Here is a 14,125-nt window from a genome sequence, read left to right as displayed (position 1 = left end):
TGGACCTTCTTCATGGGAGAGATGTGCAAAAGGCTCTTGCAGCTTCCATATGTGGGTTAGTTATTTCTTCAGTTTAGGTAAATGGGCATACGAAAGGTGGTTTGGTTGCAGGTTTGGTGTGAATGCACACTGAGTTAAGAGCTCATAACCCTCGGCAAAAGCAGTGTGCAAGGACACCAGCCTCCGTTGCAGCCTGCTGGTGGGAGCAATGACCACAGAGCAGCCTGCCCCTGAGCTCATGCACCACACAGGGAACTCTTGTGAAATTTGGTTCCTCTGTGCATGGGAAAAAGTGAGTCTTGTAACCATGTGGCCACTTTTGAGCGGCTTTCCCTTTACCAAACAGCTGTGACAAAATAGGCACCATATATGTGTAAGAAACTTCCTTGTTACATGTTGGCCACACAGCTGCTGTGCTGAAGAAGGAGAGCACATTGTCTCCGAGAACAGCCTGGAGTTTTAGGGCTGACCAACATGTAATAGGTGAGACAATAGAGGATGGACTAATAATACCACTTTTCCCTGCTGGGAGTGCCTTGCATGTTGGTTTATGCATCATCCTATCTCCTGAAAGATCTGCTTGACTGCTTGGAGCAAAATGGGGTTTAGAATAATTATGTAGCAGACAGAGATTTTACCTTGAACTGCATAATCCAGCCACCTGTAGGAGTCAGGTCATGGGTGACTGCATAAACCTCTCTGCCATCGTGGCTCCCACAGATCATGACACCATCAGGAGAATCACAAAATCTCTCAATTGAGCAATCATCGTGGAATAACCAGTGTTCATTCACTTGAAAATAAATGTGAATATCAGTAACGTACAATGACAACATGAGATAAGGAACCCAGTCAGGGAGCTACTGAAGGTGATTCATTACTTAATTTCTCAGCCTACATAAGAATTATTTACTATTGCTCCTGAGAATGTCAGAATCCCATCTTTCACATATATATATATTTATTACACTTATTGCTCAAAGCACCTCTTACTACTTTCTTGCATAAAGATTACAGAATTATTTTTAATGCATAAGAAGCAAGGATCTGAGACTTATTCAGAACATAAGCTTTTGCTGCACTGGACATTATAGGAGAACTTTCTAATGGGTGTTGCCTATGTGTCTGCCCTAAGGATACCTCAGCACTGTTGCTACATAAGCCTGGTAAACATGCAGACATACTTCCTCTTTTACAAAATCTAGCTATAAAATGTAACTTAACTTCCTTAAAGAATATTTTAAAAAGTTAGGAAATAGAAAACAAATCCTCAGATTAAGAAATCCGCTTTAGAATGACTTGGCATTTTTTCATTCTTTTCTCTTTCCTTGAAGAGAAATTCATCTTCTAAGTAAATTCACTCAGTTAAAAAAAAAAGAGTTACATTACATGTTTTCCTTTTGCATTTTGTAAACTAAAAAAGAGCCCTGTAGTGTCGTGATTGTCTGACAGCTTTCATAATGAGACAAAGATTCAGGGGCTTGGGAAGATTTAGAAATCGCTGCACTGACTTCTTGCTGTTTAATTCCGATCCACATAAAACCTTTACCTGTAGTTTTGTCTTCCATAAGCACGTCAAAGGCGATCCTCCCGGTGGGCCCTGCGTCGGCGGGCGAGCGCTCGTGCTGCGGTAGCGGGGCGCTGCTGAAGGTGTCGAGCATCACAGTCCTCTGATCGGCCGAGCCGGATATCAGCACGTTGTCGATAGCCCAGTCGTTCTGATCCAGACCGTCGTGCTTGGGCTGCCACCAGCGGAAGCGGGTCCCGATCGTTTTGGCGTCGTAGGGAAGGAGAATGTTCACAAAGCTGCAGCACAATGTGGGAATAAGTCATGTGAAAGCCATACGAGGAATACGCCTCTAAACGCTCTGTGCCAGCTGTTTGCACCAGTCCACTTCTGTTGTCTCCTAGGGTGAATGCAAGCCGAGAAAGCAGGGAGAGGGACTTCTAGCCTACCTTCCCCTGCGGGAGATCGCCAAAACAAAAACCTTCCTGATGAGCCCCAGCGTCACCCCAGCACAAGGCCTCAGAGAGAGGTGGGGAGGGTCAGTGGCCAGGCGGGGGAAAGGGTCGAGTGCCCTCACGGGCTCAACAGTGCTTTAAGGGACCAAATCCAAGGTCCAGATTGGTATCTTGGATACCTGGGTATCACTGGCAGCTTCTAACGGTTTTAGATTGAAGCAGAGAATTGCAAGCTGCAATGTTTTTTTTTAATAAGTGAAATTTTAAAGTAAAATTAAGATTGCTATTTTCATCCTGGAGCCATTCGTCAGATGGCAAGGCTCCAATACAATTTTCTTATTTCCATTACAACAGTGGATGACAGTACACGTAAATATTTTGTCTGATTAAAGTGTCAGTGATTTCTTGGTGTATTGGAATAAAGTACCAGACAAGGGGTTCCCTCTCAGCCCTGTTCTCTACAACTCTGTGAAATTAATCAATGGCAATAGGTCTTACGCATGGTTTGGAACTCACAAAAGTCTGAAAACAGGGTGTGAGTGTAGTGCAGACCTCTTGATGGATAGCTGCAGAAATTCAGTTTATCCTCTCTACACCAGCTGTTTTCTAACTAGTTCAAGCAGGGACCATCTGCTCTTGTCAGTAAGAAACTAGACTGCAAATGGAAAGAATCTTAAACCTTAAAGAACAGGATGGACATCTTTAGAGTAGCTATCCATTTATTTTCCCAGTAATATGCAATTATTTACAAATCTAACTGCTACAGACTCCTTATTACCCTTGTATTTCAGGCCTAAATATCATCATCAGGTGCTCAGGTACATGCTCTAAAGATATTCATAAATGCTTGCAGGACTGGACAGGCTAAACTCTTAAAGATCGTGCATCCAAACCATAACAGCAATAAATCAGACAGCTTCTTATGGGACACTCAGGACCACTTGACCTTAGCACAGGAATTTCTACATGCAGAAGAATATATCTACAAACCCAGGCTTGCTGAACTGATCATAGAAAATTTCCATTAGGAGGTTCCAGGTGATTCCACCATTCACAGAATACTCCAGCAGGACTCCTTGGTTCCGGTTATTAGGTGTTATCAGACATCCATACATGAAATAAAACTGGATGAATTCCGCAGTAGTGAGGTTCAAGTCCACTGTAACTAACAAACGGCTGCAGCCCTTAAAAGCAATGAAAAAGTATGTTGGCGGGTGTTTGCCAAATTTTACGAACATGAAAAGTATAAGACTTCACAGTCACTATTAATACAACTTCATATTGTAAAACCTTCAACAATAGTCAAAAAATTCTACAAATTACAACAGAGCTAAAGCTATAACAGAGCAATAAATGACTTGCACAGAGAACATAGCTTCAGCTACATTTCATCTTAAACATACCTGCTGTGTATTCACACACACGCACATACCTACAACTGTATATATTCAGCATCAAGTACACCTTTGTGCTGAGTGCAAGAGTTACAAAAATCCCCACCTCCAGTCTAAAACACAAGGTTTTCAATGTAGAGTTAACAAATCACTAATTAATTGTGCACTAAAAGTCTGATATATGCAAACCATCAAATAGCAGAGCAATTTTAATATCTGTACACTCCCAAATCCCATATATACTTTACACACCCTACTTAGTCTACTAGTTAGTGATGCTTACTTAGTCCTCTTGGAAGGAGGTAGAAAGCTAATACTTCTGTTAGTTTATTTTAGAAAACATGTATCTGTTTGAACCTGATTATAAATAGACAGGAAAGAAAGCTAAGACCATGAAGTTCACATGTTTCTAAAATACTATTTTGTCCTTTTGTATAATACCTAGGTTACCTACAAGCAAACAGTAACTTAGCAACAGTCTGGGTTATGTACCTGTGTATGTAGGTGAAACATGAAATTTTACTCCAGGGTACTCTGAAAAAAGCCAGCCATGGAATATCTGAAGGACGAAGCTACACACGGACTTATTTTCTAAGAGTAAGTACAAGATATACACATGGAAATATATAGTTATTAAAATACCTCTGTGACTCGATTAGAAGCTGCACCAAACTCCAGTGCTCTGTGGAAACTATAAGTACTATGAAGAGCCTAATACTTAGTGCGTGGGACTGAATGTCTGTGTACTTGGACTGTGCTCTGCACACTATTGATCATTTTCCGGGAGGCAGTGTAGCCAGGAACATGGCTCTCTACTTTCCTGAGTGTTTCTGGCTGGCACTAATCTGTAGGACCTGTCAGACTTTGACCTCCAACCAGGCAACGGATATCAGATTGTTTATTTTTGTATTATGTTCCTGTTTATTCCAATTTTTTAATCCTTCCCATTTACACTACGGAAAGGCACAAGACAGCCTCAGTGCTGCACACTAACCCCGCTAAAATGAAGAGCCATCCCGGAGGCCACTGCTCCGCAGACCGTGCTCAGCTTCCCGCCGTTCACTGTCAGCCAGTTCTGGTTAGATGGCGATCGGTTGAAGTTATCTTTCAGCTGGGTCGGAAGGGATGTCTCTGGCTCATCACAGTAAATCCCACCCCAGTGCTCATCACACCTTTGGAGGAAAAAAATGCAAAGTGAATTCAGCTGGAAATGACTCTATACAGCAATTTCATCAGTGCCCTGTTATTCCACATTAGGGTGCAAGTCTAGAGGCTGTCTCCATCCGACAAGTGTGTGCACTTGGCATATGGAGGTTTCAAACTTCTGTCACTTTTTGAAGTTGTTGAACAAAAATAATATCAGGAAGGCTAGTATTATGTATGTGCTTTTCATTCAAGCTGATAATACAGAGTACACATCTAACACAGAGTGTTATCAGTAAAATACATTGTACTTTGATAGATTAAGAGAATGTGCCGAGCCTAAGAAAGTCCTACTAGTGCTACATTTTTTATAAGTTTCTGTCAAATTTAAGTGGATGGATATTTTCCTGTTGTTTCTTTTTACAGTCTCCATTTATTTTTTTCACTGAAAAACCTTCTTATAATGTCTCAAAGATTGGATAGAAGCATGGAAATGTGTTCTGCTGCTATGCAGACTCCATCAGGGAGATTATCCCTGGGTGCTTCAGTGATTTAAGGACAGCAGACAACATAGTAATAGCCTACTCTGCCATGGAATATATTTCTAACATAGTTGCAGTACAATTATACAACTGTTCTCCCATTTCTCTTGACATTGGTGGCTGGAAAAAGCAATACATTCATCTGGAAGATACTTCTCTGTTGCCAGAGACAAAAATTTGGGAAGAGCTGGTAGCTGTTTGTTTAGCTCTGCAGGACTCCATGTTTGCTGTGACACTGAAAGTTTGAAGACAGAGCCAGTCTCTATCTACAGGCAAATGCCACTGTGGAGCAGAGGCATCAGGCCACCCATGGAGCCAGCACCAGCCCTGGGCAGAGTTGGCGTCCATCCTTCCTCTTGGCAGACGTGTCCCATCGGCAGCCCAGCTGCTCTGCACCCCGTGCCAGGACGCGGTGCTGGCATGGAGTGAAACCCACTCCAGGAGCCAGGGTTGACTTCTCCTGGGGGGCTCCAGGGCTGTACGTCCCTAGCACCACGTGCAGCCTCGAAGACGCCCTCCTTGCTGCCACCGTGAAGGGAGCCATGCTGCAATGGAGGCAGTGGCATTGCCCCGGGGAACGGGCTCGCAGCAGCCCTGCAGTGTGCGAAGGGGTAGCGATCCAGCGGGGAAAAGCAGAGCCCATGGCAAGCCAGCCTGCTCGCTTACCCTTCCTCTTGGCATTTCCGTCCCCAAGTGGCCCCGATGCCCCGCACAGTTTTAAAAGTGAAAGCCACCTTCCTTTTAAAAATTACATCTCTTTCCTGCAGTTTCCTTAGACTTGCTCACAACTGGGGAGGAAGAAAATGTTACAGTGCTGTGTAGGAAAGGGAAAAACTGCACTTACACGCAGTTGCCCTGGGTGCACTTGCCATGGCCACTGCACATGTCTATACATCCGTCCCCGATGTAGACGTTATCAATTGCCCATGTTTGCTGCTTATCGAAAGGAGCAGGCTGGTGCCAGCGGAAACGAGTTGCTTGAGACCTTTGGGAGAGAAAGGAAAATAGAAAGGTAATATTTCTAGCTAAGCTAATCTTTACTTTTGACTGAAAGAAAATTTCAGTCTTGGGGCTAAACTGCTCCTGGAAGATTTATCTGGCAACAGTACAACCCAGGGCTGATTCGTGATGCCCACAAGGTCCCTGAAAAGCCAAGAAGAGGGTTCCTGGAGTGCCAGGGTCCATATTTTGTGAGCAGCAGGCGCGGGCAGGTGATCCTGCAGCTGGCTGTGCACGGAGTCCTCCCAGCTCGGCAGGGATCCAGGGCCCGGCCTGTCTGCCATTGCGGCCCTCGGTGCTGCCGCGGGAATGTGCTTGTGTCTGCGATAGTTAATACAGGCCTCCTGTCCAGCCACAGCAAAGCCAAACAGGTTTACGTGGTTTGACCAGCATAAGCATAGATGGAGGAGTGGCTTCCTGAAATTTCTAATGTAAAGGAAGGTCCTCTCCATGACAACTTACAGTCTTAGGATAACAAGGTAGATGACAGAAGCACAGAATGAAAAAGAGCATGAAAAATGACATTCTGAGCTGATAGTGGTCAATAAATAATAAAGAGTGGTCCCCACAGCACTCTGGTTGCCTAACTGTGGTCAAGCTGCCGTCTCTAGCACAGCGGAGGGAGGTTTAAGGAAGGATATGTCTGTAGACAGCCAGATGTTCATGTTGCACTTCTCTTAGCCTTGAAGGGTGACGGGACAGAAAGCGGGAAGCAGTTCATGCAGACACATTGCAGGACAAAGCGCGGGGGCTCGGCGGTACGCTGAGAGTGTCGGACGTGGGAAAGGGATCCCCTCTGAGAGCAAAGCAAGTCAGTAGTGTTTGGTGTGGTGAAGAAGAGGGTGGGAAGAAGAAGGTCGCGTGGCTAAAGAGGAAACCAGGGATCTCAGACCAGAGCTGTAACTGCTTCCTGGCTGGGTCCTGGTACAAATCCGAACCTGAGGGTTAGCTAGGAACTGGATCCCGGCTTTTCAGTGGCCCTGTCCTTCCTATGGTGTGCTGAAACAAAAGCCAGGACCAGAGGCAGCCCTGAATTCTCCATGTTTCACCCCAAATCTGAGCTTTATTGCTCCCACCCAATTCAGAGAACTAGCTTGACTCGACTCTTTTTCTATGAAGTCTTCTCACTACTCTTACGTAGTGTCGCTCTACAGAGTGGGCTGCTTCCTAGGCAAGATGCTGCCATTTCTAAATTACCGAGATCAGGCGAGAGCACCCTGTGCAGCGCTTGCAGGACCGGTCGATGTGTGACTCTGGCTTTGCAGTTTCCTCCCTCCCCTCCACTCAGAGCTTGGCTGGAAATGTTAAGAAATGGTCTATGGTGTGATCCTGATTCTTTGCAGTAAACTGTTTTCTTTTTTTGATTAAAGGTGTAATTTAACTCCTTATTCAAACACCTTGCTCTGATGTGGTTATCTGTGTGAATTAAATATCTCAGCTCCCAAAACAGACAATGGAAATCTAGCCAAAATAGTCAGTGGACTCCAAATAGCTATTCAGCTCACTCAGCAGTAAACATCTACATCTGGATAGCTGAAAGTGGATGAATTTCTGTAGCTTTTCAAGAATACCATTTAAAATTCAAGCTAGTCCATGTTTTGTTATACAGCACTAGATGGCAGCATCGAACTTTGCATAGACAGTTTATTTTGAAACTCAAAAAGAAATCATGATTATTTTAAACCCCGAAACAAATTAACAGCAAACCCCCCCAAATTTATTCAGTATAAAAATGGAACTTTTATGGTAAGGTCAATCTTATCCTGTGAATTGTTTCTTAGTAAACATTCTATGTGAACTGAATGGATAACAAGTTCATCCAAAGAGAAACTTACTGCTGTGCTGTCTAGTAGCTCACCAAATAGCATTTTTAAAGAAATATGTAAATTGTGAGGAAGTCCTTGAGGTTGAAGAACAAGCACCTATATTGCACACTGGTGACTTTAGGTTTGGCACTCCACTGACAATTTATGGAGCTGATGCTCCTGGGAGAAGCTTTGTATTTGGATCTGCATTTCCAAATCAGCTCTGAGACTAACATATAACTTAACTGTTCATTGCCTTCTACAGGCCATGACTTATATAGCACTCTGGGGTACACAAGTCCTAAAAAGCTGGGTAAGTATGGGTGCTGTGCACCAGGCAAAATAATTGACTAGGTAGCATAAATGTCCCTAAAATACACAGGTACAAAGAGGCAGAAACATATACCTTCTATTACACAGCTTGAAGTAGTAAAACAGCATAAAAATTATATTGTATGTAGACTAAAGTGCCTATTAGCAGCACTACTCCTTATTCTAAAGCTTATCTTCTCCCTTGCTTATGAGCTAATATTGTAATAACTCTGTCATGCAAGCCCTATCTTAATACCTTTGGGATATGTGATGACTTGGGCTGAGAAATGTAGTTATTGGATGGGATGGCAGAGCAATTTTTGCCTCAGTTACTGCATCAGACTTCTACCTTTGACATAGACCAGTCAAAAAATTCAGTCTTAAAAGCACAGTTATTTATAAAACTGAATTAATCTCAGGCTGTAGGTTCCTTTCAGGTCCAAATTTAATTGGCTTGGAATGCCAATCCCAGTCTTGATTTATCCTTTTCAGCCCAGAAAGCCCTTCCTGAGAACAAATTTACAGATGTTATACAAGGACTGTTGGGGTAATGGATTTTGCAGACAATACATGGCGAAGCAGTACAAAAGAATAACCAGAGAAGAAGAGATCAATGCTGACAAGTCCTAAAAAAGTACTATTACCTGACATAAAGCGCTGCAGTGAAGAAAGGGAAACAGTCTAGATGCCAAAGACAATTAGGAATAGTACATGAACTCTTCCACTACTAGTTCCCAAACTTAGGGCAACTGCATCAGCACTCTCAGTACAATTTCTAAAAAGCAAAGGTCAGTGTTTCCAAACTTTCATGTGCATTAGTTTGCAGCTTTTGTAACATTCTTATCAAAGAGACATAGGATATAGCTGCACTGTCATTACTCTTGTGCCTGCAGCTAGTTCAGCCTACGCTGAATGGGGCTAGGCAAGAGGAGCAAAGCTGTGGAGTGAAGCAGATGGTGCTGAGGGCCTGACATCCAGGTTTGGACTAGCTATAGACCAGTCCTGTGGGCTGAACGCCCATTTGTGGTTGGAGGGCCTCTTCCAGTTTTGTTCCATCCCAAAGGAATCTCTGTTCTCCAAGACCACCTCCTGACGTGAACCTAGGCGTAAGCGGGGACAGCTGGGAGATTTGATGCCAAAGCATGCTCCTGATTCACACTGAAAGCTAAGGTAGTCACATCCTTAAGACTTACCACACTCACCCAGGTGAGCATGGGCACCGCTGGTGGTGTTGTTGGGACAGCAGGGATCTCAGATCCTCTCCTGTGCCAGTATAGTAAAGGAAGCAGGGAGAGGAACATAGGCTCTGGTGCATGACTGCTGACTCTGTTGGGTTAGCTGTTCACATGTGTCCCAGTGCTGCTTTGGCCTGAGGCAGCCAGCACCGTCCCGGACAATGCTTCAGCATGCGCTAAGGGCAGTGCAAAGCAGCAGCTCTTTCCAGGAGGGAGTTTGCATGAGGCCACCTTGTCCTGGGGAGGAAGAGTGTTTACTCATATGGATGCAAGATGTGTTGTGCCACTTGCCCTCAAGGACAAAGACTGATCTAGCATGGACATAGTAAATGTGGGCTGTAATCCCTGCCTGAGAAGCTGCTTGTGCATGACACTGTTGCATCTTCGCAGGCAAGCAAGTGCATGGTGTTATTAAAGGTTTTACATGAGCAAAAGTAACAGACTACACAGGGGACAGGCATGTTGCTATCACTGCAAAACAGGCACATCAAGAACGACACGGACTGGAATTCTGAATTACCAGCTATCACTATATGGATCTTTTTGGACAAAATTTCAGGCAGTTTTCAGGGCATCGTAGTGAAAGGTATGCTAGTGCTACCACTAGCATTGTCAGTGCCGAACAGCTTCTTTCACTGCACAAAACGCAACCTCCCAGCAACCTCTGCAATGTTTCCTTTCCCAAAACAAAAGAATGTACAAAAAGGAAGAGGAGGTGAAAATGGAGCTTGTATAAAAACAATGACGTGAGCATGAAAGTCGAGACAGACACAAAGGATATAAGGAATGTACTGAAAAACAAGAAGTCTAAAAAAATTACTTTTAAAACACTAGTCCATAGCCAACAACAGCAAGTACAGGATGCAGGTGAGGATTCAAACAATAGAATTAGCCAACAGCCACCAAAACGACCAGAATTTCATGAGGGTGACAATAACATTCGGTTCTTTAAAAAGTTCTCCCTGGCCCTGTCCCTCCCAGGAGATTCAGGGCACAATAGAGAAGGCTCTCCTTGCCTTGTAAGTGAACCATGGGACACAAGACATCTCTTGACCTCTTTTATCCATGTAGAGGCTCACCAAAATATCCACTGTGCATTCCAGCATGTTCAGGTTATTGAAATTTAGCACCTCCTGAGACAAAAGATGCCCTGGAGGATGAGGAAGAGTTAAAGCAAGGGCCCCTCTAACGCACAGCAGCCAACAGAGCTGCACAGCACAGGACTGTAAATGGGGGTGTGTGATCAGGATATCCAAGGAAATCAATGTGTTTATTCCATGCAGAGAAGAAGCAAATTCTATTCCCATCTCAAACTGCATCTCTGCCATGGTCACACAAAAGCGATAACCAGAGGATACTTTAGAGAAGAAGGATGTGCAGAGCAATTGTTTTCTAGCTGCTCTTTCCAACTGTGGCTGTTTAAAATACAGTAAGAATAAAGGAATTGCCTATCTCTAGATAACAAAAAAAAGGGAATGCACACAGTAGTTCTGCAATCTTTAGGCAAAGCAGGATGGGGGTTCATTTACTTATCAGTATGGTCACTGTATACATGGACTGAACAAAAATGGCAATGTACATTTATTTTAACACTATGATAAATCAAGCCTCAATACATAGTTATGCATTTAGATAAATTCTGTGGAAAATCAGTGGGAGATACCTAGTATAGGGTGGTAGAGGCAAAGTAATCCTGGTCCATTTGTTGAAAGTGTCTGACACCAGAATCCTCTGGAGATGGTACCTGTTGCACTCTACATTAGTGGGAAGACAATCTCTCAAAATTGGGTGCCAGGTCAGTCCAAGATCCACTGAATATTCCAGCTCAATAGCTAAGGGTGGAAAGATGATAAGTTAGTTAATTTAGAGACTTACATCCTTAGGTCCTCAATAACCTGGTAAGCCTGGAGACCTTTAGTCACAAGTCTATGTTATTTTGACAAAATAACCACTCAAAACTTTTCAAACCCTTATGTCAGAAGCATGAAGATCCCCCCTCAATGGCAGTGTTACGGGACATGAAATGTTGCTGAGCAGGTGTAACTCAGGAGAAGGCTGCAGTACACCTATGTACCAGTTGCCTAACTCAAAGGACCACAGGTCCACCAAAGACAAGTGATCTGTCAGGTTGTCGTGATGAAGTCAAGCCAATCTCTGTAGCTGCAGCATGCAAGAAAGTGATGTTGCAGCATCATGACTGGCAAATTTTGTGTTTTTCAGGCTGAATGATGGGTTTTGGCTGGATGTAACCTTTGTGCAAGTCAGAGTAACACTCAAATTCAAACTCCTGGATCTGCAACAAGATCCAGAAGTCACTCTTCCACATCACTCGAGACCAGCTCAGTTCAGTATCCAGCATAAACAGTTTTAACTGAGTTTGTTGGTCAGTGAGCTTGCTTTCACCCAAACATAATCCAGCCATATTACACTAATGTATTCATTTCTCATCAGTTTCACTGTTTCAATGTTTATGGCTTATAAACTTTTATTATGAAAATAAAGGGTAGTCAAGCTCACTAAATACTTCAACTTAAACTTTTATGTAGCCATTAAAAAGCAAATAATAAAGGCACAGATCTGTAACTTTAAATAAATGTTCCAGCTGCCAAGTGTTCTGGTGGTATAAAAGATGGAGCATGGCTGCAGTGACAGTGGTGGTAAATTTGCTAGCTTTTTGGATTACTACAGGCCCCTTTCTTCTACCCTCATGCACAGAGGGTGACCCTGAATCACCCAACCAGTCCTACTTGACGTGTCAGCACAGAACACAGTGTTACATAAATACAGCACAAGTAGATGCAAAGAAGGGTAAGGGGGTATTTAATGCTAAATCTACATCTCCAAAATGAAATGCTTTCCTCATCATGACTGGAAGCATAATTAGTTAATATCCTGCCTAATTTAATACAGAGTTAAGATAATGTTAAGTGTAGTAGGCAAAGAAACAAAAAAGAAGGATTTGTTTCTTTGCCAGTATATAACTAAGCTGTTCAAACACTTAAACTTAACAGAGATGACCATAGGGATGCTGTAGTGGCTTTAAGACTAAAAGAAAAAAAAAACAGTTGTTAAGCACGTGAGTAAAATATCTCATTTACTTCCATTGGTTACACAACAGCAAAATCAGGTAAGGGATTTAGTGTAAAACTGTTTTCCATTTTTTTGTGGAATTCCAGAGGAATAGCCCTCAACTCGGTGAATTTACACATGCTTCCTGCTCCAACATATGATATTCTCCTGCTCCTAAAAATTTGTACCCCAAAACCCGAGGCTAAAAGAATGTAATTTAAGATGTACAAACAAGCATTCAAAAGCTAGGAATACCCATTTCTGAGCATCTTAAAATTCACATAATGATGGAATCTTTAGTTGCACAATTTCCTTATTTTTTTCCCATACGATCCTTGGCACTTATTCAGTGCAGAGAATGCTTTTATACATTTATATGTGTATATATACATATATATGTGTGTGTGTGTGTTTGTGTGCATAGATATATGCACACACTCACATGCATACATTTATATATGTATATATAAATATGTTTACTGTTTCACATGGATGATACAAATTTTTGCACTTGATACTGACTTATCTTGCGTCAGATGTATGCTGACATAAATGATTTCTTAGTTATACACGTGCAAGTGAGATCTGAACTGAGACATCATGAAAAATGCAAAACCACAAAACAAGAAATATATGCTGGAAACACTCAACCGCTTATTGTCAGAACTACAATATCATCTCAAGAAGAAGGATTATGTTAATGTTATGTTATGTTAAATGGTTTCGAGTAAGATGGCTGTTAGTTTCTCTTAAACGTGTTGAATAGCAACTTAAGCGCCTGGGAGGAAGAACTTATTGAACTCTTTAGTTTGTGTTAGGCTTCAGACACCAACAATAAATGCTGAAATTACAATTCCTGTTAGAAACATGCAGCTTTTTTCTGTTTCTCAACTCTTGTTATGATGGATAATGGAAACAGAAAACAGGTGAACTTTCCTGTCCAAGAGAAGAACAGGAAGGGCATGATCTACTAGGAAATCGTTACCATAACAGGACTCTGTGACAGAGCAGGATGCTGCAAAATCTATTTGCAAGAAAGAGTCTTCATTGACAACGATGTCAGTGGTGACAACATAGCGGGTGCTAGCTTTCTCGATGAATACTAAAGCATCCCCGGTAGACCCACACACTGGCATCTTTGTCCCACCAGGATGGAGCAGCCACTTTCTACTATCCAGTGTGGTGAAATCATCTTCTAATACTGTATTACCAGAGATGTTTCCTCCAATAAGAATCTGAAACATTAAGAAAGGAACTGTTATTTAAAAAAAAAGGTTCAAAGTCTTCCCATACTCATACATGTCCTGGAATCCTAGAGAGGAAAAGATGTATTGATCTATGCATATATACTCTGCTTGCCCCAAATGAACAAATTTACTTTGTAAAGAGTTCGGGTTATGAGGAAAGGGAATAGCTTTTCCTATAAAGGGATCCTAAAGTGATTGGCTCAGCAATACAAATCCAAAGTTCAGGGAGCTGAATTCCATGCTGGGTGAAGCAAAACTACTCAGAAGAAGAAATGTTGGTAGGAGCAAAATGATTACACTGTTATTTTTCCCACTGACTGTTCAGCTGTACTCTAATCTGATGCACTACTATCAGATCGCATCAGTCTGATGATAAAACTGGTGAAATATTCCGTGTTATGCCATTGACTTCAACTG

General features: G+C 42.6%; 1 protein-coding gene across 1 annotated transcript in view; it reads right to left on the bottom strand.

Moving 5' to 3' along the window:
- RELN (reelin) overlaps positions 1-14,125 on the bottom strand; it is a 277,854-nt gene that overhangs the window by 24,133 nt on the left and 239,596 nt on the right. The window contains exons 45-51 of the mRNA XM_026059038.1: positions 13,447-13,696; positions 11,056-11,224; positions 5,886-6,026; positions 4,351-4,528; positions 2,953-3,146; positions 1,550-1,806; positions 639-793 (exon numbers count right to left, since the gene is read on the bottom strand). Coding sequence (XP_025914823.1) covers positions 639-793; positions 1,550-1,806; positions 2,953-3,146; positions 4,351-4,528; positions 5,886-6,026; positions 11,056-11,224; positions 13,447-13,696 — 1,344 coding nt within the window. The remainder of the gene's footprint in view (positions 1-638; positions 794-1,549; positions 1,807-2,952; positions 3,147-4,350; positions 4,529-5,885; positions 6,027-11,055; positions 11,225-13,446; positions 13,697-14,125) is intronic.

This window comes from Apteryx rowi, unplaced genomic scaffold (assembly GCF_003343035.1).
Source record: "Apteryx rowi isolate R43461 unplaced genomic scaffold, aptRow1 scaffold_151, whole genome shotgun sequence".
NCBI classification, from domain to species: domain Eukaryota; kingdom Metazoa; phylum Chordata; class Aves; order Apterygiformes; family Apterygidae; genus Apteryx; species Apteryx rowi.
Note: the sequence above shows the minus strand (reverse complement) of the source record. Positions and strands in the feature narration are given on the sequence as shown.